Here is a 25,467-nt window from a genome sequence, read left to right as displayed (position 1 = left end):
AGTGAAAGCATTGTTCAAAGGCTGGATACCTCCTCACATGCGTCTGTAGAGATCTTGATGTAGCGTGATGTTCTGTGAACAGCTGCCAGTTGGAGCAATGTCACTCTGTTTAACTGATAATTTAATTGGAAAATGGCCTAACAGTCTTGGTTGATCAATTTAACCTTCTTTGTAGGTGGTCAGAACACTCTCAAATCCATTATGAAGAAAAAAGATGGTCACCAGGGGAACAGAACCAAAAAGAACCTGCAGTTTGTTGGTGTTAACGGAGGGTAGGACAATTCAGCCAAAACATTATTATGTATTTATTGTTATTATATTTATATAATTTTATTTTTTATTATTTTTGGTTTTATATTACTAAGTGTTATTGTGTTTTTCCTGGTCAAATATCTTATATATATACTTGATACACTATATATGCTATATTCACTATACCCTGTTCATTTTACATACATGCTCACAAAGTCTTTTATCTTTAATCCTTGTTAGATATGAAACAACATCAAGCGATGATTCCAGCTCTGAGGACAGCAGCTCTTCAGCGTCGGAGGAGGAGGAGGAGGAGGAGGAGACGGTGGGGAGTGGGACGAAGAGGAGGAAAGAGGAGTCTGGCAATGATGGAGCAGTGGATGTGGAGAGAGACGTGGAGAACGTGGACCAAGGAAATCATGAGATGAGAGAGAGGTCAGTCATACACTCTTCTAGGCCATAGACACTGTGTTTTTGTTTAGCATAATGATCTACAAATTGGTTAGAAATGAAGAACAATATTCTGAACATTGTGCAAGGCAGGAAGTAGATGTAGTGACCTTCTGGATTAGATGGAGGTCAGATATTCTCTTTCAAATACCAGAAACAGGAACACTGGATCTGCTCATCTTAAGAATTCACCTTTGAGGGAAGATGACTCTTTCTACATTTCAGGCATGAGCTAAGTGAGAAGATGCTATCAGCGTGCAACACTCTTAAAGCCCACCTGAGTGATCCGAAGGCTTTATCCAGCAAAGATGTGGTGAGCAAACAAATTACCTGCTAAGCTATCAGAATAAAATACATTAGTTTCCCCCAATGTGGCATAATGTAGTGTGTCTGCCCGTGCCAACTAACTTCATTAGTCTTTACACACAGTAGTCCAGTCATTATCAGTCCTTAACACCTCGAGTCACACCAATCTGAATGGATACCACATGCCAGTCAACCGTTTCTAGTCTCCATGCCACAATCTGCACAATGGTTTTACTGCTTGCACGTAACATTGTGCCGTCCATCACAGCGGTCGTGCATGAACACGGTGCAGCACGAGTGGTTCCGTGCGTCCAGCCAGAAGACGGCCGTGGCGGTGGTGGTGGAGGACTACCTCAACGCCTTCCGGGACATCTCGCGCGAACTTTTGCAGCACGTCGTCAACATGGCTGACGGCAACGGCAACACCGCCCTCCACTACAGCGTCTCGCACTCCAACTTCCACATCGTGGAGAAGCTGCTGGAAGCAGGTACCGACAGAGTGATGGCAGCAGGTGTAGCTGCACGATGGGCCTTTTCTTTACTTATAGTTTGGTCTGCAATCTACTGATTTTATGAATGCAGGCCTGGAGCTAGTATCTCTGTTTACACCTAGATTTAATAATATTTTGTTGCATCAACTCCCACGTGTCGTTAGCCACTAAATCTTGTTAATTTCCCGTGAAATCTCCAGCAGTCAGCATATTGAGCAAAAAAATAAAGTCACGAATGGCCACTTGCAATTTGTTTTATTACATATTCTTCCACTAATTTCTCTGCCTGAAATCTCATGAAACTCTCCCAACCTGTACGCTCTAATTGCCAGTGTTCCTCCAGTGCTGCCTTTTATATGAAATGACCCCCTGTTACAGCTGCCAAATTCTCGGTTCACGGTGAGGTGCCAGCACTGCTCAGCGAGCAAAGCCTATTGTCGGCTCTCTTTTGTGCTGCCCCACTCTGACGCCCCGTGTTCTGAGAGCGGTTCCCATTGTCCCCATTGTCCGATCTCATTCTCCCTGCCCGGCCCCAGTGCCAGTCAATAAAACACTACTTTAGCCCTGCTGTTCCTCATCTCAAAGACATGCGACCTCAAAAGCTAGCGTGTAGCGCCTCTCCCCCTCTTGAAGGCTGACAAAGGGGGACCCTTCGTCCGGGAGCATTGACTTGAAGTGCGGTCTCGGGGTCCCTCTCTGATGTCCCTGTCCCTCCCTCTTTTGTCCAAGATGTCTGCAACGTCAATCAGCAGAACAAGGCGGGCTACACCCCCATCATGCTAGCTGCGTTAGCTGCCGTGGAGTCCCCTAAAGACATGAGGGTGGTGGAGGATCTGTTCAGCAAAGGCGACGTCAACGCAAAAGCCAGCCAGGTCGGTGTGACCCCAGAATGACCTTTGAGCGTTTGACAGGTAAAACGTTCAGCGTTGCTTTTTAAATGAACAAGTCAGCACAACTTTGCCATTATGGTCTACCATGACATTGCAGAAGTCAGGTTGAACTTTGGATGCAGGTAAAAATCCAACTCTGTCTTTATATATTCATTTATTTATGGGAGCTTTGGATATTTGTGTATTGACAAACTGTGTATTGATCAAACCACCGGTCCACATCGAATATCATTTGAATTTGAATATCAAACCACCATTTGACATGAAGATGACTTGGGTGTCTGTAGCTAGTGCTGCTCAACAGGATGCTAAGCCCTATTTAATACCAGCCTTGCTAACTTCCCCTCACTAATCCCCCCCTCTCCCCCCAACTTGCCCCTCCAGGCCGGTCAGACAGGGCTGATGCTGGCGGTCAGTCATGGCCGCATGGACATGGTGAAAGCCCTGCTGGCCTGTGGCGCCGACGTCAATGTCCAGGATGACGAGGGCTCGACGGCGCTCATGTGCGCTAGTGAACACGGCCACGTGGAGATCGTCAAGCTGCTACTGGCACAGCCGGGCTGCGATGCCACCCTCAGCGACAACGTGAGTTCTCGAAGGGGCCCTCGGTCCCCGGTGCCGGTTGGGTCGACGGCTAAACCGACTAAAGGCTTTTGCCAGCTTGCTATTGTGAACAATGTCAAGGGATGTCTTGCGTGTGGCTGATCCGCGTGTGCGTGCGTTTTTGTGTGTGCAGGATGAAAGTACTGCTTTGTCCATTGCCCTGGAGGCTGGGCACAAAGACATTGCAGTGTTGCTGTATGCACATGTGAACTTCTCCAAAGCTCAATCCCCAGTACGTGCCACCTCTTCTCCTCTTAAGCTCACACTCTTCCAGAAAACGATATCTCCCAGTTTAATTTAGACTGCCACCTCTATTTTAATGCATGGTTGACCTCAACACCAATATACTTTACGCCTAACACCCATACTTTGTATATCCAGCCAGATGACAGAATGACAAAACTATTTCAGACACTATTTATAAATGGGAACAAGTCATGTTAAAAAAGAGCAGTCTTCAACAAATATTAATACAGATGCTGTAGAATATGGTGGAGTGTTTGGTGATGACATATCTTTGGAATGGCCCACACAGACTGTTATATCAGTGTGTCTGTCACCTCCTTCAGGGAACGCCTCGGCTTGGCAGGAAGACGTCTCCCAGTCCCACCAGGCGGGGCATGTTCGATTAGAGGAGCCCCACAACTCCTCCATCCTTTCTGTGCTGCTAGTCCTTTAGAACTCCTTTGTGCCTAGCGTGTGTATTCTGTGACCCAGCAAACCCGTGATCCGTGATTCGTGATCATGTTCTGCTCTGGACTGGACTGCAGTGGATCTGTCAGTCAGGAATGGGTCTCGCGCTGCCTCATGCTGAACAACTTCCACAATACAATTTTTTTTTTTGTGCCTGAGTTTCACCAGCAAGTGATGATAGTAATGAAAAGGTCCTACTTAACCAAGGTGTCCAAGTTTTGATGCAAACTGGAATTTGGAGCAAGCCTCAATTCAAATTAATGTAGATATAAAAGTTTATTTTATATATATATATATATATATATATATATATATATATATATATATATATATATATATATATATATATATATATATATATATATATATATATATATCCATGTTTTTTTTTTCTTCCATTGCCCCAAGATATTTATATACAGATTCTTGAGATTATTGTTTTTAATCATTAATCACTTCCAAGCAATGGCTAGTGTTGCCAGAACTGGAGCTTTATATTTTAACCCTGTATATGTGTATATGACTGGTTCACTGCCTACTGGGTGTAAAATATTTTTCCCCTGTCCAAGACTCAATATATGCAGTAGGTATGAAATTACAATATTTGTGACCTAATTTCAAACATTTCAGTATATAAAGATTGGAAATGGTCCTTTTTGTACATGCCATTTTATTTAATAATCACAGTATTTTGCTATTACATCCTAACAGAACATGAAGTTAAATATTTATCAATTAAAGGTTTTTATTACAAATTTATTGTATTTTCATTGTATGTAAATGCTTATATTACATAAGTACAGTAGGTTCAAGTACCCCTCATCTGTTGAAACTTCTCAGACTGTACTTGGAACTTTTCTCTGAAATTAAGTGGTCAAAATTCCTATGATTTCCCAGTTAATAAAAGTTATAAAAATTGCATGATTTGTGTTTTCATTCATCGTAAAATGCAACATTCAGCAAATATAGCTATTCGGATTTAAAACACGATCCAACTAAAAGAAATGTATGAAGTTCTTCAAGGCTGTTTCAGAGATACGAATGCGCTACTATGCTCTGAAACATTGTTGTGTTGTCTCCCTCTGCTGGTAGCAACGGGTAACTGTCATGGATTATTTTGGCTGGTTCGTTGCATATTACCAGCCAACTCTCGTTCCCACATGTAGATGCACTATATCACTGGTGAGATTGCCATCCGATGAGATGTCATCTTGACTGTGGTGTGAATCCACCTTTCCTCACCAGGAAGTACTTCAATAAGGGCGTACTCACACTAGGCACGGTTTGCTCGTTCCGTGCTGGGGCCCGGTTATCCCCCCTCCCCACTCCCCCTCTGGCCTGCACTCACACTCGCTTCAGCAACCCGGCCCGAGCACGCTTACGTCATCACAACGCCGCTTTATTTGGAAAAAAGCGCGCTCGCACAACACTATAGAGTTCACGATTCTCTTTTTATTGTATTTTTGGAGTCGTTTTGGGAGTGCAGAAACACGGTGCAAGCACAGATTTATCGATAATTTAACACAACGATTGTCTGCTAATCGCTTTGCCGCTATGACTGTTTAACGTGAGCGTCGCATCACTGATGTCATGTTTGAGTTCCAGCGAAATGAACCAATCAGACGAGGCACCAAGCGGGCCCGGGCACGGATAGCGCTCACACTAGAAGCGAACCGTGCCCGAGTCCACATGAATCGTGCCCTGGCCCACCTCTTCAAAGCGGGCCCGAGCACGGTTAACTGATCCGGGCCCGGGCACGGTTGGAGCGCTCACACTAGCCAAACGAACCGTGCTTCGGCAGGCAACCGTGCCCGGGCCCGGATCACAGAGCCTAGTGTGAGTACGCCCTTAGTAGCTACATGAAACACTAACTTGTGTACTTTCAGCTCTAGTCTACACTACAAGGTCTACCGTTCACGTGCCATTTGGTATAGCCCTTACCAATTCAAGTTGCCTGCCCTTATCAAATGCACCTATATAAATCAAATTCAACAAGAAATTAATACCATGTATCAAACTGTAAGATTAAAGTCGTCTCCTGAAAATAATAGTAGATAGGAATGTTTCCATTAAAAATGCATATGTACATAGAAAGAAATAAACTGAAAACAGCAATAATGGATTCTTTTTGTTACGTTTTAATTTTTCCTGTTTATTTCTCAGCTAGACATTTTGTTAGAATTTACAGTTATACTAATATTTTAAGAACAAGTAAGCCATTGTTAGGGTCATTACTCAGCATTACACTCAGCAGTCTGCTTAATTAACGATGCTTTATGATTTACTGCGTTTACTCATGTTTGCAAACATCGCCAACAGAAATGCTGCCATCTGGTGATTCCTTGTAGCTTAACTCCAGCTATCCCCTCGAGCCTGAATTTCATCATGCATATCGGGCATCTGTTGAGTTGGTATATATCCTAATAAAAATATACATATAACGCGAGTTATATATGCATTCACCATTTAGAGACCTTTGGCCCAGTAACAGTAGTCCACTGCGCGTCTTTCAAATGTTTTTTTTTAATAATCTGTCAACCAATGCCCTGAGTGGGAAGGGATCTCAATCCCGCTCCCACGCAGGGGGTTTGGCTGAGGTGGATCCCGCCAAAGAAGCGGTACATCCAGAGACAAAAGCACAGGGTCCGTCCAGATAAGACATTTCTGCCCGGTGACACACACACACACACAAAAAAGACATTTCATCTCTTTAGTTTTCAGGATGAGCGACGATGAGCAAGCGAACAAGCAACTTCTGGACGGCGCAGGGCCGCTGTCCCCATCAGCAGCTTCCAAGAAACAGCCTCGCATGCCGAAGTGTTCCCGCTGCAGAAATCACGGCTTCGTCTCGCCGTTGAAAGGACACAAACGGTTCTGCAACTGGAGGGACTGCCAGTGCCCCAAATGTAAACTGATCGCAGAGCGACAGCGGGTCATGGCTGCCCAGGTAGCTGCTAGCTAGCGCGCTCCACCTGGCTCTTCAACTACCTACGTTTAACTTGCCTTTTACATGACATTGTGTTTTTTTATGTTTGTTTGGCTGATTCCGTATTTAAAAAACAGCATTTGATTTTCCAGAGGCAGACACTAGATTAATTTTTAGTCGCTTGTTTTAAAAACAAGGTCGCTAGCGAGCTAAGTGGACGATGCCGCTGACGTTAGGGCCACAGTTCACCGGCAGCCGTAACGCACTGGCGCGTTTGCTCCTGGTTGATTTTGTTAATAACTCCGCTGCCTTGTTACAATTACACGATGTTTTTATAACAAAGTTTTATATTTACAGGATACAGCTCTTAGCTACAATGTTGACCTGCGCAGCGCGACCTGGGTTTTCGCGCTTCTCCAGACGAGGACGGATAAACTAGTAGCTCGTGGTTATAACAGCTATAACGTGCCTCTAAAACAAATGAACATCTTAAACTAGTATCTCGTGGTTATAACAGCTATATTAACAGCTATAACGTGCCTGTAAAACAAATGAACATCTTAAACTAGTATCTCGTGGTTATAACAGCTAGTATATTAACAGCTATAACGTGCCTGTAAAACAAATGAATATCTTAAAATCACTCCGAATTCACTCGCTTGGCAGTAATCAGTGACTTTTTTAGTAACGAGTATAACACACGAGTTGGTTTATTAGGCTTTACGACGACTGTGTGTTTTTCCTCAGGTGGCTCTACGTCGACAGCAGGCACAAGAGGAGGAGATGGGCATCTGCACCCCGGTGAACCTGTCCGGTTCGGACATCGTGGTAAAAAACGAGCCGACCAACGATTATGTGTTTACTGTCGGAACCACATCACCTTCGGCCACCACTACTGGGTCTGCCACTTCTCCGGCTGTTTCTGGTGAGTGTTTTTGAAACCATGTAATGCACGGAGAAACATTCATTTAGCCTATTATGTTTTATAAGTATTTGCCATCGTCAATATAAATATTGGATTGTTTATTATCTGCATTTGGTGGACTAATTCATGTTATTAAAACACAAAAACGAAACCGTATAGGCCTACAGTATATAACTGCATAACATTGAGATTTAGGGTAGAGAATAGAAAATACTTTTTTAATCCCACAGAGAAACATGTGACAGCAGCAAATGCATAACAGACATTAAACGCAAGTTTATTTGAATAGCAGTTTTCATACACAGTGGCATCTCAAAGTGCTTCACGTAAGTCCTTGAAATAATAAAGCTAATTTACATCCTGAAATCTATCACCTTGGGAAGGTATTTACGAGAAATATTACGAAAAGGTTACAAGTATAATTTAATAAAGTTAAATATAGGTTATTATATATAAAAAAACTAAAGTTAATCTAAAGAAAGAAATGAAAGGTAAAGAGAAAAATGCTAAATTAAAATGAACATGACTAATACATATAAAGTACATAAAATCAGTCATATAAAGTTTTTAGACAAAAGATAACACAATACATCAAGAGATAAAAGTGAAAAAAAGTAAAAAATAAAAAAAATGTATAAGTAAAAAAAAAAATTTATAAGTTAAAAAGTTAAAAGAGGATCAGAGGGAACTGTTTAAACTGAGCCCAATGCCTGACCAAATAAGGGCATTTTTAGTTCATATATAGTAACATATTTTAATATTGTCTAACAGCATGTTCCATGTAAATGAATAAAAAGAAAAAAAATAATTTGGTTACAGTAAAAAATAAATGTGTACAATGTAAGTGCATATATTTGGTGGATACACTACCAGTCAAAAGTTTGGACACACCTACCTATTTTTTATTATTTTTGACATAAAAACCAGGAAGATGCCAAACCAATGAAAGAAATATTACATTTTGATTTCAGTTTTGAAATGCTCTTGATGCTCTTGGTGTTCTGTTAACCAGCTTCATGATGCTTTTCCATCTGTTTTCCATATTTTGGTCCTGGAAACAAAGGGCGGATGCATTTAATTTCCCAGCAAGCTTCAAAAGTTGAAGTAAACTGTATGTTTTAACCTTTTTCGGCTTAGTTCATTCATTCTTGGTGTAAGTTTTTTTGTCATCTGTTAAGATGTCAAATTTCAGATGTGAGTACTAGCACTGCATTGTTACTAAATTTCACTCCACCATGAAAAGGCATTTTCAGCTGATATCCTTTCCCCACTGACAAGCTTCTTAGAAGAGACTTGTCACTTCTGGAAAGAAAAAAAAAGTACAGTTAGAAGTTTGGCCTTCAGTAGTTTTCCATCATCATTTTCAATTGACAACCTAAAATGAATATTACTTTATTACCCAGTGAACCTTTAACAAGTCCTGAATGCAGGGGAGATGGTGGGGGTGGCAGAGATCATGTGACCATGGACAGTCTGTCCTTCTCCCATTCTCTGTTCTCTGTTCTAGCGATTCATTCATGCCAGGACACAGTATACCCAGTGAGGTACACTTCTTCTTTTCAGGAAACAGGGTGGGTGGGTAGTGGGGGGGGCGCGATACATTCTTTCACCACGTCTACCGTGCCTATCTGTAGCACTGGCGATTGTGCCCCTGCCAAGCTCTGGACAGGGCCGGTGGCCGCAAAAGAGTGGGAGAGAGACAGGCTGTTCTTGCTCCTCTGATAGGAGGATGCTAGGAGTGGAATACCGGCACGGTCAAGGCTGCAGGACAAGCCTGCGTGCCTTTGGCTGCCGTCGTAGGGCTGGGGAGGAGAAGCGTGTACCACCGGCAGCTCTTCTGCTGACAGTGTGCAGAGAGAGAGTACATTCCAATCTCTGCATATGTGATAAAGAGGATGGGGGCAGGACAGGCAGATCTCTTATTAGTAAATGCTATAAATGTCATTACAATAGTTGACCACAGCTTTCTTCCACCGATGGATGGCATGCCATTTTTAAAATAATGGTGTTCTTTAAAATCAGTAACTTTTCTATTAAATACGACACAGGATGGCTGCCAAACAGGCTGCTTTAAAAATGTAGTGTATTTCACCAGTAGATGGAGCCAACAACTCTGTTGTACTTTTACAAAAGAAGCAGACAGTACAATGCACAAAGAAAATTGTAAGACGGCTGTCCGCAGCTTTTTTTTTATGAGAGAAATTACCTCTGGTACCTTGAAGCTTTAGAATGGGTTATTGACGACCAACAGTCAGTCAGAGTGTTTTGCCTGAAAAAGTTCAAATGGGTTTGTAACTCTAAGAAGTGCTTTTTCAGGGGTCCGCTCCACTCTCTCTCCCACCCCTACAACCACCAGCAGGGGGCACTCTGAGGGGTCTGCTGATGTATTGGTGGATGCTTCCTACTACAACTTTTACCAGCCATCTCGCTACCCAGCTTACTACAGCAACCTTTACAACTACCAGCAGTACCAGGTGACTACACACACATATGTATAACTAGCAGTTCCAGGTGACTACACACATAAGGTTGTTGAAACTAAGCATTCAGCATACAACCAAATAGACTGAATTTAAATGGAAAGAATCTATTTTCCTTTGACACAACAGTGCAGGTTTCATTATGGAAGAAGGTGACAAGAGTTTGGCCATATATGCTCTAGATCTCCAAATGTCTTTAAAAAGGCAGTCTTTCAATCTCACTTAGAAATCAGGCTCCAAACAGGAAGCTCTATCACGCATTAGCCCAGCACCTATGAAGAGAACCACCATCACACGCTCATCTCCCCACTCACACCGCGTCCCAGGAGCCGGAGCTACGCTGGTAATGATGTGATTAAGTGGGCAGGAGGCCGTGTTGATAGGGGTGCCTGACGAGGGACCCGCGTGGCGGTGTTAAGTTGGCAGGCCACACTGACGACCCCCCCTCCCCCGAACCGTGCGCCTGTGTGTGCCGTGATAGTGCCCCCGCCACCGTTCCGAACCAGTGGGCGAACACAGCAGGGAAGCTGTACAGCTGTCATGCTGCGCTGCCACGGTTACGTGTTGTTGACATATCCTCACGCACACCAGCCGGAACTGCAACTAATGCTGCCACTGGGAGTTCTCTAACCCTTATCCACACGCCGCACTCCTCACAGGGCAAATCTGCACCCCTCCATCAAGCCTGCAGCACGTTTTAACGCAAGCCTGTGCAGAAGTTCAGGAAGTTCAAGCACTCTAGTCAGACGGGATTGCTAATCTGTAACCTTTTTCACAAGCATAATAAGCCACTTTCAAGTGACAAAAGAATATTTTAAAAGTGAGATTTAGTGAGTTAATTCTCTGTTCGGTTTAGAAATACCAGAGTTTGAGTTACACTTTTTCTAGTCCAAAAGCTTTAACATCAAACAAAGCTGTCAGTAGTTTTCAGAATAGCAGCTTATCATGAACACATTAGAGTTATTAGCACAAAACACAAATAAAGGCATTGTTCTCTTTTCTGTAGCAAGCTTTACCTGTTGTAATTTTATATATATATATATATATATGTGTGTGTGTGTGTGTGTGTGTGTGTGTGTGTGTGTGTGTGTGTGTGTGTGTGTGTGTACATACACCTATTTAAATATATAGCATAATATAGTGTGTGTAATAACATAAATTTTGTTTAGATTTTTACAGAACTGTCATGTATGCCTTTTGTCTCACACACGTATTTCCATGTCAGAAGCTTATTTCACTGTAACTAATCAAATTACATGCTTGTCCTGTACACAACGACTGCAATTAGTTTCTATGAGGTCAGCATCAGTAACTTTATTCTTTTTGCTGAGTGATTAGTGCATTAAGAAATGTGCTGTAACTGATATTTGCTGTGTCAGGGAGGAATAAAGGCAGCACCGATTAACCCTGCACTCTTAGCCTGTGTAGAAATAAAGTGAAGAGAGGGTGGATCTATTTGTAAAGTTATTTTAAACACATTGTGTGTTTTTTTTTACCTAACACGTGTGTAAAGTGACCTGGCCTTGTGTTGTCTAATGCTTCGGATGTTTTTTTTTAAATTGATTATTGGTCAGTGTGTGGATAAGATTTTTAAAAGATACCTATTTATATTCCCATCTGTATATGGATATCTCGTGTGAATAATGAATGATTCGTTTTCGCATTTGCTTTTACACCTGCCATTTATATCCATTGTTATTGTGTTATTGAGTTTTGAGTTTTTCAGTTCTCAATTATTGTGCTCAGTACATACAATTTAACACAATTCTTGTGCACTTAACTACATTAAACAAACAAACCTAGTATGGCGGGTTGCTACTTCCTTGTGTTTCTCTTTTAAAAGAGCAAAAGAGAAATCAGTGGCCTGGTAACCTGTTACAGGTTATTATAACGTACGGTTCAGTCATCGTCAGCTGTGTCACTGATGCTGACATGGTTGTCCCTGTCAAAAGTTTCCAAGTTTGGATACAGTCTTGTTCAGCTCATCGAGTAATGACAATGTAACGCTTGACTGGCCGTTTCTGTTGTTACAATGTTGTCGTCTTTATCTGCGTCGTAAGCGTCATAGTGTCACACTTTTCTTCGATGTTGTCCGTCCATTCCATCTGCTTTTAGTCTTTTGTAAACGCCCCTTTGCCTGGTCTTGTGCTTTCTCCAGAGATCATGTTCATCTGTCTGTGGCTTTTCTTTCACTTTCGCCCTAAAGTGACCCCACTGTACCGCTCACACCTGGCACAGACGTGACCACGCCATGAGCCTCAGGAGGTGGTCTTGCAGATCTGATCACATGGCAGTCATGACGAGTGCTGCGTACAGATACACTATTTACACATTGCATTACAAAACATCTCTGTGTCTAGATAAGGTGTTCAGATGCAAGAAGACCTATTATCAACCCTTATACATGTGCACTTTCCTGTGAGGAGGACTTGACATTTCGTTCTTAAACAGATCAGGGTGATGGAGAGAGCATTTTTGTTTTTGTTTTTTGTTGTTGTTTGTTTTTTATTTATTTATTTTTTTAATAATAGAAATGTAGAAAGTTGTTTGAGTTTATTGTTCCTCTTGATTCAGGAAATATTTTGTGCAATTCCCTTTTTAATTACCGTAATCATTAAAAACCGATGGCCAGAGAACCATATATGATGATGATGATGATGATGATGATGATGATGATAAATTAGATGTCTGGGGTCCAACATCCATGAGTCTGTTTTGAACAGTTTTGTTACAAGGTTGCTTTGGTGTAGTTCAGTGAAACACTGGATACATTTGTGCAGCAGAGACACTGAAATGCTAATTTGCATCATGTCTGTCAACACTGCAGTTAGGACATGGCTTCCACATTACTGCATTAGGCAGAAGATCTCCATTTATACACATTGAATTGGACAGCATGAAATTGAGGGCATCCTCAAAGTCAGGGGCCCTTCAGCTTTGATATCCCATCAACGTAAGGCAACACTTTTATTAACCATCATTAATAAGCCAAGAACCCACTGACATATAACCCAACCTCAAGATTATGACATAATCTGACTATCATGGAGATAAGCCTGTATATCCCCATTGATTTATGTTACAAAATATCCCAATTGTATCAAATGCCACCTACTCAAGTGTGAAATAAATTAAATCTATATTTCTCCCAGGTCTTACATCTTAGCAGTATGCACCCATGGGTTGTCTATGGGGCCATATTTCAGCATGTTTGTGCGGTAGGGGGCCTGACAGTGACATCGTGGCCCAGGGTCACTGCTTTCGTCACACTGCTCTGTGGAGTTTGAATTGCAAAGGTTAATGATGTGGCTATAGTGTTTCAGCACGCCTCCGTGGACGAAAGGAGGTGCTTTAACGCTGATCTCATTATGCATAATGGGACTTGCAAGATGAGCGATTGCAAGGAATTTTCTTTAGCAGTTTGAGTGGTATATTGTAAACAAAACCAGCTGAGATCTGATGTTTGTTAGCAGAAGCATTTTTAGAGATTGAAGCTGAAATTAGCATCAAACTGAACTGGGTTTATTTTGCACGTTGAACCCATTTTATGTGTAGTTGCCAGAAAATTTTACAGCCAGACATATGTTTGTGGTATTGTCCTGTAAAAAACTAAACATCGTGTACGCTCGAGTTATACTTTCCAAACAAACTTTACGGTTCTGAAACCAAATAAACTCCGCTGTGTCGCCAGGGTCTTTGCTCAGCATTTCCGTGCCCCGGAGAACACGACCCATGACCACGTCTTACCGTCCCAGCGTGAGGTTGTCTCAAGCCGCCACACATGAATCCTCCCCTGGGGGTGTGGGGGAGGGGGCAAGTCTTCCACCCGCTCCCCACCCTGGTTGCTCTTTATCAGAGCTCCTCCATCTCCCGCCCTCTCCTGCCGCGAGCGTACAGGGCCGCGCTGCACTGCAGGTGGAGAATGAAAATATGAGGGCAGCGTCGAGGGCCCCAGACAGCCGATGGTGCCAGATAAGAGCCCTCCGACGGAGGTGAGGGAGCCCAGCCAGCCCTTCTTAATGAGGCTGCTCTGGGCTTTCACGCCGACAGACTGCCCCGCTCTCCACGCCACCGCCTTTCTTCACGCCGAAAAGGGAAAGTCGGGCCTGAGCACACATGTCTAGTAGCTCCATTCCCATGGCTGCATAGACGTGTCAGCATGAAACATCTTGAACTCGAACTTGAAAATCCCCAGGGGATGTAGAGTTTCTGTAAATGGTAGTGTGTTCCAAAATATTAAAACATGAGTAATGAAGGTCTTCTTGGGACCGTGAGATTGATTAAGTCTGATTTATCCAGAGACCGAGGGATTTGGGTTAACATGAGCAGGGAAATTGATTTGTTCTGTAGGCTGGACACCATAATCACGCTGCTTGTTGTGGCAGATTTCAGATGCTTACCGCACCCGTGTGACTCTCGTTTCATGCAAGTGTCGATGGAGCATGCTGGGAAAAATACACTTCAATTTCTGATATATTTGTCATAGGCAATACAAGCAGGCGGCGTAGCTTAAATAACAGTTTATAAAGCTGTCGGGAATTGATGGGGTGGACAATAAATGGTGACATATTACAGGCTGACAGAAATCAAATTCCATAAAAGTGAAATTGAAAATCCCCTAAAGCCCCTGAGCTGCTGAGTAGACAGCTCATTTTAAAGTTCTCACAAGATCGAAGAAAACTTGCCAGAGATTTTTGTTGCGGTTTTCTTTGCAGAACAAATGTATGTATGCCTGGTCCATGGCTTTTACATTTTTTCCAACGATAAGACATTTAGAACTTGTTTTAAGAACTTACCTTGTTACATTTTTCATATAATAAATATTAAACATTGAAAATGTTTCATTTGTGTTAAAGGTTCATTTCTGTTATGTTTATGTTCATGTTTAGTAATATTTATTTCCAGTTTTCTTATGCATCCTGACTAGAGTAGCTTTTCAGTCTTTCTGAGGTGGTCTACCTTTTCTGGTAAAGTTGATTTGATCTCCTCATCGCAAATATATAATACAACATTGTTTGCACTCATAGCACACATTTCAAACTGCAGAGATCTCAATATTTCCTGTCTTTCCTGTGTGTGTGTGTGTGTGTGTGTGTGTTGCATGCGTATCTGGGGAATCATTTCACCTCGAAGCAGATGCCCAATGGAGATAGCCGGCTGGCCGGCCACAACGTGTCCCCGCAGTACCGCATGCACTCCTATTATTCTGCAGCGTCTTACCTCAGCCAGGGCCTGGGTACAGCTGCCTGTGTGCCCCCCATCTTCACCCTGGAGGAGAACAACACCTGCCCTGAGCCCAAAGCCTCAGGTCAGTGGTCCCCCCCCTTGTGTGGACCCCCCTTCACACACACACACGCGCGCACACTCACACCACTCACAGGCCCATAAAGTTTTATCCAGAGTTTATCAACAGTGTGAGCAAGTACATCCGAGGGAGGATCCCTGTGCGAGTCAAGGGCGCCATAAAATTCATACAAATAAATAAATTCAAAAGTAAAACTTTTATTATGGCCATTTGTTCTTAGGCCTTCCTTAGGCCTTTGGATTTAAAGAGACAGAAACCACCTGCACAAGTAATAATGTTTAGATGTTAAATCCCTTTGTATGTTCAGAAATAAATCAACGAGCACGCTGTTGAATAACTCTAGAAAGTTTTGTGATCGCTGTTAATTTTGAAGTATCGCTGTTCTTTTAAATGGCTAAGTAATAGCTGTGTCTAAACTACACTGTTTAAATGAGTTTGAGATGACCTCAGTAGTAATGTTGACAGAACTTTGGCATAGCTGTATGTGTTTTGCTCGACCCACCATTCCCCCATATCCTAAAGTCCTTCACCTGCTCTGGCTCTTAATGAGAGGTGCGAGTGGTTTTCCCCCGGCTGAAACATGAGGGCGTCTGTCACCCCCACTCTCACTCCAGGGGGTCCCATGCTCCATTACAACACAAAACCGCTCCAATCCGGGTGGTCCCAAAACACACACAGCCATGGCGGAGATGGCAGTCATGGTGTTCATCCTGTTACCTGCATAATACAAATGATTTGATACCTTCTTCTTCTGCTTGCTTCTTTTCCTCCAAATCAGTTCTTCAATATTGGATAGAAGTATGAAACATCACTGTGTTAACAAACGATGTGAGCGCTATATGAAATCAACCCATAAAACGGGAAGGTTTTTTCATCTTGTGCTTCCCCTCTACACTGAACCAGTTTTGTGGACCCCCCACGCCCGCCTCCCGGACCACGCCGCAATAGTTAGGAAGCAGCCATGACCTTGTGTATATGACCATGTTGGCATGGCCAAAGAATCTGTTATCGTCACTGCAATGCCTCCTGTTTCAACACACCACATCCAGATCTTTTTCTGTCATCGCCGCTGGTACATCCAGTACAATCAGGCCTGATTAACCCTGGACCCAGTTCCCAGCCTGTCTGCAGACGGGGAGACCGCTCTGCTTTCATAGATCATTTGGTGCAATTCTTAGATTTGTACATTTTGTGTATAATGAGTTGAGTTGGCTTTGATTTCAGTTTTTAAAATCAGTTAAGTTGTGCTTTTCGTCAGCTCAAAGTAGTTTTCAACATGGGTTCGCTCTTGATAAATGTTTTCAAACTTCTTAGGACACAATTTAGACGTTATTAGTGTGGAAATTACATTTGGATATTGAAGGCAAACTTTGTTCCTTGACCGTGAAGCTGTTGAAAATGATGTAATATTCTCATTGACATAGGTCTTCCTGTGAGAAGGCCCCTCAGTGTCCCATATACCTGCTTTGCCTCCTGTGCCCAGGCGGTGGGTGGTGTATTTATTTCCCCCTTGCACCAGGGGGAGGTGTCGGGGTAATCAGTTGGCCAAATACAAGGCCAAATAACCTTCAGGAGTGCCATGCTGTCCTTTCTGAGCGGGCCCTCCACCGCTGTCTCTGGAAAATTGCCTCTGGGGTTAGTGAGCGGGAACAGTTAAGATTTACAAACAATGATGAAGCTTGTCATGCGTCTTTCTCCATCCGTCACGAGCGGCGGCCCTGCCGGGGCGCCCAAGTGTTCTTCATAAAAGCCAGCTCGCTGTGAAATACGCCCCTGCACGCGCTTTACTGCCGCTAGCTCGTCAGCAGTGCCGCGCCGTAAATCGCCCGGGCCGCGGGTGACACCGCAGTCCATCACCCGCCCGGGGCTGGCTTGCCTCCGCCCAGCCTCGTCTCCACAACCCCACCCCCTGCAAGCTCGCTCGCAAGAGCTGCCCGCCCTCCGCCGAGATGATGCGAACCCTGTGAGTTATGTCTAAATTTTAGTGTTATACGAGACTGCGTCAGGTTCGACCATTTTCATCCACACATGGATTTTGGGTTGTTGTTGGTGTCGTCATTCAAACTTTCACTTTTTAAGCTTTCTGAAGTAAATAGTACTGGAAGGTAAACTATTTGCTGGATTGCCGTAGAATTTAAGATAACGGTACTTAAGTATGACTTTCACTTTGTTTTAGTGCTTTAGGTTTTATCCGTCATTGGTATGTATGGTCATGCTGATAACACATTGTCAGATTCACAATGACTCAGTAATGAAGTAGAAATCTTGAGCTTCTCATATTTATTGATCTTAGTTATTGCGTATTCCCTATATGCTGCCCTCCTTTTTCTCAGTGATAGATGGTCAATGTTAATCATTTTCATTCATAATGTGTATTTGTTTCTAATATTTAAACAAATTCCAGTTTCTTGTAAGGAATTAGGTAGGTCTTCACATAACCAAATGACTGGAACTCTATGTTGATTCAGGTGTGTTTCTTCCAACCTTGTACAACCTAAAACAAGTAATTCAGTTCAGTTGTTTCAGTTCAATTCAGTTGTTTTGGGGGGTTTGTATCAGTTTAGGCTAGGATAGGTTGGATCCTAGTTGGATCGGTTTAGGCTACTTCTTTGGTTGGATCTTTCATGTTAGACATGTAGTTTGGAACCGATTAATCAGCAGTGATATACTTTTTCCATATTAAAATGCATTTTAGAAACTCACTTCACTATTAGGACACATAATCGAAATAGTCTCACAAGAATAATCAAGGACTATTCACTCTCTTTCACTGTGGGATTAACAGAGTAAAATGATTCTTTCTCAAACCTCTAAGTACAATAATGTGGTTAAAATTCAACAGGAAGAGGTGTGTCATCTCATGTAACATAGAAGCTGTCGAGCTTTTCTCAACATCACTAATCTTTTGGCATTATCCCCAATAGAGTGAGCACTCAGCACCTCTACCATAACCTCAATTCACAAGGTCAAGTCATGTTCGTCACTTTGAAATCCATATATGTGCATGTGCTGTAATTTGAAGGATTTGTTTTGGATTTTGCTCTGCCCAGAGTTCAACAAAATGGATGAAATGTTGCTGTCTGAAACACATGGTCTCCTCCAGAATCAGTAGGTAAAACTATGACATGAGTCTGTTTTTACCATCCAACTAATGATAATGTTTTTTTTATGCAATGTGAACAATATGAACTTCTGAAGAGACTTCAGAGATGTTTGTTACTCTTATTGCCATTGCCACTCTATTTAGCATTTTACATGTAGGGTCAAAATGGACTACAAATGATGACCAGCCCTAAAGTAAATCTAGTAAATCTTAAATGGAATCAGTGGACTAGAGGCAAACTCAATGGCTAAAGTCTAGCCATAGTCTAACAGGCCATGGTACATGTAGTGACTCTTCCATTTCACGCTGTCTTCCCCTCCCTGCTGGTGATGCTAAATGTTCTGTCGTTTCTCTCTCTATGGATTGGTTAAATACCAGTGTAATTGGCCTCCAGCACTGTTGTAATATGTTGTACAACATCTCCATTACGGCAGACTTGCCTGAGGTACTGAGGAGATTACATGGGTAAAGACCACTAGTTTATGTTCTTCTGTTGCTGTTGTCACTGTGCAATGTTCAGACAGGTCATTTGGACAAAGGTGGACTGCGCTAGAAACAGTCCTTGAAGACAGAGTATTTCTTATCCATCCATCTATCCATCTGTCCATCCATCCACGTAGCATATCTTCACTCTCTAAATATCTGTCTAATAAGAACCTGCCATTAATATTGAAACATCACTGTGAAAATGAAAACCAACTATAATTCACTGTGCATGTGACCCGCATCAAAACTGCAAGCTCCAGAAATACAGTTTTCAGTTCTACGGAAACTCCTCCGTCAGCTGCAGCCCTGCCTATTATTAATGACACGGTGTGACTATGAAAGTCCAGTGTTTTACGATTCTTTTTGACCCTCGTTCTTTTCGCATCGAGAGCAGCTTTTAGCATCGGGAGCCTGCTGAACATACCGAGATGTGTGATCTAACCTTGGGATTACAGACATGGCTCCACTCCAACCACACCACCTTTATTCCCACATCTCTTATTCCACACTTGCAGTTATTTTCTCCCATTTAAAGAAAATGACAAGAAATCCCTCAAATCATCGATCGTACGTTGCAGGTCATTATAGTATATCCATAATGTTTCCACGGATCAAAGCAGGAGTCCCGAGATGGACAGGTCATTTTGCGGGGGCTGTTGAAGCACTGTAGCAGTGCCGGTGATTTAGAGTGGAGGACGGCCTGCCAATCCGCCCTCTGACAGTCTCCTACCGGGGACAGATTGGTTAACAATGCAGGGCTGAAGGTGCTCCCTTGTTTAATTAGCCTCTGACCCTGGCCCGATGCGTTCTGTCAGACAGCACTGGCCTCTCACGCCGTTCTCCGATGCCCCTATAATGAGGGTGGATAGTGTCTGTCCTTATGGTGTTCAGGACATTGCAGAGATGAAGTTCGGCGGTTATAGAACGGGGTTGAAGCTGTGCGTAATTTACATGCTTTAGACGTTGTGCTACGATGGCGTATACGAACGGTTTGGTGTCGTATTGTGAGATATATATTTTATGCATAGAGAATGAAACAATGTCAATTTGAAGCCTTCGCTATGAAGGAACCATTTCCACTGCATTAAGTTTGATGACGGAATGTAAACAACCTGCCCAGTCCAAATTCATGCTATCATATGTTTAGACCAGTGAATATGACCCTCCTTCAGCAGTAGCATCCACCTCACTGAGGAGTCAGCAGCTGTTTTAGGTGCCCCACCCCTCATGCCCCCCCCCCCCCCAATACCCATGTGGACTGTGTTTTCTGCATCATTAAGTCCTTCCATGGCTCTAATGATTGAGAGAGAGATGCTGTGTGTATGTTGTTCTGTGAGAGGACTCCGTCTCTTCCTGCCACGTCACATCTTCCTCTGTGTCTTGCTTGGTGGCTTCACAAAACGCACAGCCAGGTGCTGCAGAGGTCTCGACTCTTTCACACCAAAGTTTATGTTAGCATAATCTCCCCCCATCCTTAATCTCAGAAACATACATACCTACATGTGTGAATGTGAGCAAGGGTGTGTTTATCTAAGTGGGGGCATTACGCACCCTCATGGTCCTGTGCAGGTAGTGTATGAGCCCCAAAAGAAAAGGCTTATCCACAATAGATCTGGCCTAAATTACCATCTTCTCTCACATCTGGGCCTTTGTTGACTTTTTGTTCCGACTGCCAGAAATCATTGAGCTTCTTTCACCATTTCCACACCCCTTTTCATGGGCTTTAAAAAAAGGTTCTTTTGTTAAACCATACAAAGACAGGTTAATAGTTTTGAAATATAAGATAGTCAGTTGAACAGAGGTGAATAGGCCAAAAGTTCAGGCAAGAGAATAAGCTCTTTCTAAGCATACAGAAAGGTAAATCCTCTCTTGTTTCAGTACTGTTTTACACTTGACAGACGTGTGCAAGTTTTTAAATCATACGGCCATGTTGAGTTCTTGCCAGTACTTGGCTTAAAAAAGAAAGCGTCACTTTTACAAATCTTATAAATGCTATTTGTAGCCCTGTATTACAAAGGTCTGCATATCAGATGCATTTGTCAGATGTTGGAGAAATTCATATGCTCGACTTGTTTCCTGTGTGTCACTGCCAACCCTTGACACTGAGAATTCTTTAGATAACATCATGCATAGACAGGTAAAGACAATCCTTTTCAGTTTACCTTTTTTTCCCCGACGTTGTTTTGAAGATGTATTGTAAAACGTTCACTAGGCTAAAGCATTAATCTGTATTAAATGGTAATGCGGCTATAATCAAAGGCAACGAAGCCGTGACACAGAACATGTCAGCTCGGCAAGCAGCCCTGCCTTGTGATTTACCGTCCCTACAAACGACCTGTCCACTCACCAAGAACTTTCCTTTTAATTATGCCATAGATTTTCCCCCTGACGAACTCCCTCAGAATTAACACTGCTGCGACTAATTCCAACCTCTCTCCGCGCGTTATTGCTGTCCGAAGAGCGTCTGCGCAGTTTAGCTACACAAACATTAGTATTAACGATTGGCCAGTTTGGGACGGGTGACAAACTGCAGGCGGTGTGCTGTGCCCCAGAGCCTGAAACCAATCAGGAAGTTAATGAGGAGAAAAATGACTCCTTTTCCCGCCAGCTCTCCTTAATTACCTCCACGCCAGAGCGGAGTGCTGGATAGAGGGAGGAGAAGAGAAGGAAGAACAGCGTGGAGATGAATCCCATATTGTCTAATGTAGGTTATGAAGGTCAGGAAAACAGCAGAACTGAGCTTGTGTAACCCCTCCCAAACCTTAAGCCTTGTAACTTTGATAGACCCCACACTGTAATATCAAGTTCATATGGACAGTTAGGTGAGCACTACACTGACCCGCCACAATGCCGAAGCCATGATCCATGGCTTATTGTAATGTGACTTATTATAATGAACTGTGCTGTAAGTGTTTCAATTTAACATTAACATAGATAATTTAATTTGTCATCTGCTCGAATAAATTGAATAGTGTATGTATGACAATAGTACACTTTATCATGTCTGACGTATGTGAACGCGAAAGATCAGCTTTTAGCGAGCTCATATTTTTTCAGACTTCATTCTGTTCACTTTAATTCATAACGAATACTTACGATACAGGACTTATGAATACAGTCCTGTTTCGAACTGTATATAGCACCAGAGAACGATCAAGCAGGTGGAGATGTTGCATTGCTTGTTTGACGTCTGCTTGTATTGTGCACGCTCAGCAGTGCCCCTGGCTCAGTATGGACAACAGGGTTCAGTGCCAGAGGAACCTGAACTCCTGCCGATTCAATGCCCGCGTGATTCATGTGCAAAAGCACCTTGTCTACTTTGTTGTAATGTTGAGTGCTGTCAGCAGTATAATTGCAAGAAGTTAACGGATTGCCTGTCGATTGACTAGCAAAGCTAATTAATCACAAGACCATAAAAAATGCTCTCACCAGCACATTTTCTCCACATTTGTATGTTGTGTAAGGCAAAGTGATTTATTTAGAACTCTTTCGGATGCATTCGGGATGGAGAGTTACATAGTATTGTTCGAACTATAGGTACGATTTAATATGTAGATCAACCTCAAAGACATGTCTAACTTTTTCAGATCACTTTTTAAAATTTCTATGCTAACCTTTAAGGCCAGGGGATAGGGTCTAAATGGCCCAATTACTACCTACGGTATCTAGGATTTGACCACTGTCTCATCCATCCTGCGCTTCGCACAGATCTTGGTTAATGGAGCCGAGTTGTCGTTCCCATGACACCGTCTCTCTCTGGTTTGCAGCGTTCTCTGCTGACGGAGCTCACGACGCTGACTTGGCCTGCATGTCCATCAATGCTGTGGTCGACACTGGGAACAAGCCTGCATGTCAGGCCAGCCACGACTCTGGAGCGTTCACTGTGGACTCCATCATAGAGGGGGCTACAAAATGAGTGTCCTGGGCATATACCAGCTGCACCGGGCTCAGGGCGGGCAGCTGGGGTTTGGGGCCTTTTGTGCTTTTACTTATATGTTGAAATAGTAGTGAACATCAAGTGTAGAAATGTATTTCCTAGTAGCTGTTACCACTGTATTCTGTTTTGAGTTCGATTTTTTTGCACTGTAGTTTGTAATGCCTGGATTTTGAGACATTTGAGGAAATGTCATAAAATTGAGTTGTGCACATCAGTTTTGATAATATAATAATTTGTGTTTATATACAATGTTTTGTTTATCCAAAATCAGATAATTAAAGGGATATAACAAACGACATCATTCTAACCAATACGGACCTAACTTGGCCTGGTTTGATCGAGTTACAAGACTTTTTTTTTTCACAAGTTACATAATATCATCTGTTAAAAAATCCTAAACTTGTGGTAGTTGACCATGATTATTACTGTTATTACCATTTCAATAAATATATTTTAGTAAACGATTGTTTCCCATTAATCTGGAACTAAGCTGTTTCAGAGTTGCTGTCTATACTCTCCTACTCTATCTTATGTTACAGATTTACTTCAGTGCTGTGCACCTAGAGAACAGTTTGCAGGTATGGATTAGTATGCATGAAGCGCGGAAGGGATACTAATGAATTATGCTTCAATATCAGGACAGCCAAGAAATCTTTTATTTATGACCACCAAACAAAAGGACATCACTTAACTCTGGGTGATTTGCATCAGTATCTAACACTTTAATTATTCTTTACTGCATTTGAATTTATAAAGAGAGTGCTTCTTCTGTCTTTCCTTTCCATAAACTAGAGGTGTCACTTCTTGTCCTTGTAATGTTTCTAGGATTTGAAAAATCACTTTATTCACTGTAAAAAGCAACACCAACAAGTACCATCAGTAGACCGGCTCTGCAGTAGTACCTGGTGTGCACTCTTGTAATGAAAGTAGAGCTGTATCAATGTTTTTGCATAATTGCAGTTTTGTTCAAAATGTTTTCGTTCATCTCTTGTGTTACACTTTTGCAAAATGTACAGAAACAATTCTCCTGGCCAGTAAAGTAACTGCAGTTTGTCAGGTCCAGTTTTTGCCTCACAAAACAATACTAGTAAATGTTGTTTCAGTATTCAGAAGGCAGGAAACAGGGAATTTTAATTGCAAATAAATAAATCTCAACACTTTACAGCAGTATTATTTTGTGCTTTTTACATCTGGACACTTTTTATTTTTAATGCTGCAACACTAACTTTTTTTTCTGGCCTAATTTCCCACTTTTCTGCCCTTCAGTTATGAACTGGTAAAACGTGAACATCTTAGACATTTATAGTTTCAAGCAGTTGGTAAGATTTAGGTTGTTAATGTGATGGAGACATGCACAACCAGGAAACAGTTCAGCTGCTTTAACAATTGTTCTTTGTTACTATGACTGACTATTATGGAGATTAATTTTGAATTGCATGTTGCAAATGCCACAGTTATTGCTATGTATTTAATAGGACAGCAAGAAATCTCATCTGCAGTAGCGTACTCGGGTGTTTATGTGGCTTTGTGTTGTGAGAAGACAGAGCTGTTATGGATGACTGATTCTGCTTCTGTGTACAGTGCATCTTATAAAACCGAAAAATGAAAATTACTTGTATTTTCTTTGCCCAGTGCTCTGAAAACATTCCAATCTTCCTCATCTGCTATAATCAATAACCTGGCCATCTTTTTTTTCTTTTTTATTTAACGCACTTACTCTTAATTTCATCCCCCAGTGGTTTTAGTGAGAAGAATGTGGAGTTACCTATACCGCTTTGACATTATAAATCACCGCCGCGGAGCGGATCGCACGGCAGTATCGATTGATCCTGATATATCACAGAAATTTACTGTCACTTCTGTTTTCAATTAAAGATACAATCAGTCAGATAATGACTTAATTGGATTTTACAGAAGATTGACTTTTATTGCCCCGTGCTTTACGAGTTTAGTTAAGGAAGGCCCTTTCATCACAGGGGGTTGTCAGTGGCGGCCGCCGCACCGCGTCCTTCTGTTGCTGGGAGCCCGCCTGTTTTCCAGCGGCGACCTGAAAAGTGTCGCTGGATTTGTTTTCCTTGAGCTGCTATTGCACCATCAATCACGACTACCGCATGCAAGACAAAGCCACGATAAAGCTTTACTCGTCCTGAAGATGCTTCCACACACACGTAGTTGGGAGGGGGAGACTGGGATGGAGCATTTTCATAGTCAGGAGTTCTGGATTTAAGGGAGGGAAGAATCACCATAAAAGTGGTTGATGACCGTGCAGTGAGAAACAGGACCCTGTTTACTGCAATTCTTCTTAACATGGGGTAGCTATGTAATGAATTGGAGAAGGCAAACTGCACAACTCTGGAAATTTGTAAATTGTTTGTCAAAACAACGACTTGCTCAAGGTTATTGCCAAATGAAGAGAATATGACAAGATTAACGAAATCACAACAATACAGGATTCATATATATATATGTATATAGTTTAATATATAGTCTAGGAATACCAACAGTATTTTTATATCATATTTGCAAATGACTAGAAATCTGGAATGATTACACATGTATATAATTTGGTTGATAAAATCTCACCTGTGAACACACTGGATTTGTTTGTTGTGTAGATCTG

General features: G+C 42.3%; 2 protein-coding genes across 8 annotated transcripts in view; both read left to right on the top strand.

Annotated features, from left to right (window-relative positions):
* kank1a (KN motif and ankyrin repeat domains 1a) overlaps nt 1-3,971 on the top strand; it is a 43,137-nt gene extending 39,166 nt beyond the window's left edge. For all 6 annotated transcript variants that reach the window (XM_076997602.1, XM_076997606.1, XM_076997600.1 and 3 more), the window contains 8 exons: nt 176-272; nt 493-687; nt 928-1,015; nt 1,277-1,496; nt 2,229-2,371; nt 2,774-2,974; nt 3,126-3,224; nt 3,562-3,971. In XM_076997602.1, coding sequence (XP_076853717.1) covers nt 176-272; nt 493-687; nt 928-1,015; nt 1,277-1,496; nt 2,229-2,371; nt 2,774-2,974; nt 3,126-3,224; nt 3,562-3,624 — 1,106 coding nt within the window. In that variant the 3' untranslated portion in view covers nt 3,625-3,971. The remainder of the gene's footprint in view (nt 1-175; nt 273-492; nt 688-927; nt 1,016-1,276; nt 1,497-2,228; nt 2,372-2,773; nt 2,975-3,125; nt 3,225-3,561) is intronic.
* Nucleotides 3,972-6,213: 2,242 nt separating this feature from the next.
* dmrt1 (doublesex and mab-3 related transcription factor 1) lies at nt 6,214-24,298 on the top strand. Of its 2 annotated transcripts, none has more exons than XM_076997609.1 (6): nt 6,214-6,328; nt 6,400-6,632; nt 7,359-7,536; nt 9,853-10,010; nt 15,153-15,324; nt 22,678-24,298. In XM_076997609.1, exons 2-6 carry the CDS (start codon nt 6,408-6,410, stop codon nt 22,824-22,826), a joined length of 882 nt encoding a protein of 293 aa, XP_076853724.1. In that variant the 5' UTR covers nt 6,214-6,328; nt 6,400-6,407; the 3' UTR covers nt 22,827-24,298. The 2 variants fall into 2 exon arrangements, with proteins under 2 accessions (XP_076853724.1, XP_076853723.1); XM_076997608.1 differs by having other exon boundaries at nt 15,150-15,324; nt 22,678-24,295.
* Nucleotides 24,299-25,467: the final 1,169 nt, after the last annotated feature.

This window comes from Brachyhypopomus gauderio, chromosome 3 (genome assembly GCF_052324685.1).
Source record: "Brachyhypopomus gauderio isolate BG-103 chromosome 3, BGAUD_0.2, whole genome shotgun sequence".
Lineage (NCBI taxonomy): Eukaryota > Metazoa > Chordata > Actinopteri > Gymnotiformes > Hypopomidae > Brachyhypopomus > Brachyhypopomus gauderio.
This window is presented reverse-complemented; position numbering and strand designations above follow the sequence as displayed.

Coding starts and splice junctions, on each gene's coding strand:
- dmrt1 (XM_076997608.1), top strand. CDS start 6,408: ATGAGCGACGATGAGCAAGCGAACAAGCAACTTCTGGACGGCGCAGGG. Junction 6,633..7,358: donor AGCGGGTCATGGCTGCCCAG/GTAGCTGCTAGC, acceptor GTTTTTCCTCAG/GTGGCTCTACGTCGACAGCA. Junction 15,325..22,677: donor CCCTGAGCCCAAAGCCTCAG/GTCAGTGGTCCC, acceptor TCTGGTTTGCAG/CGTTCTCTGCTGACGGAGCT.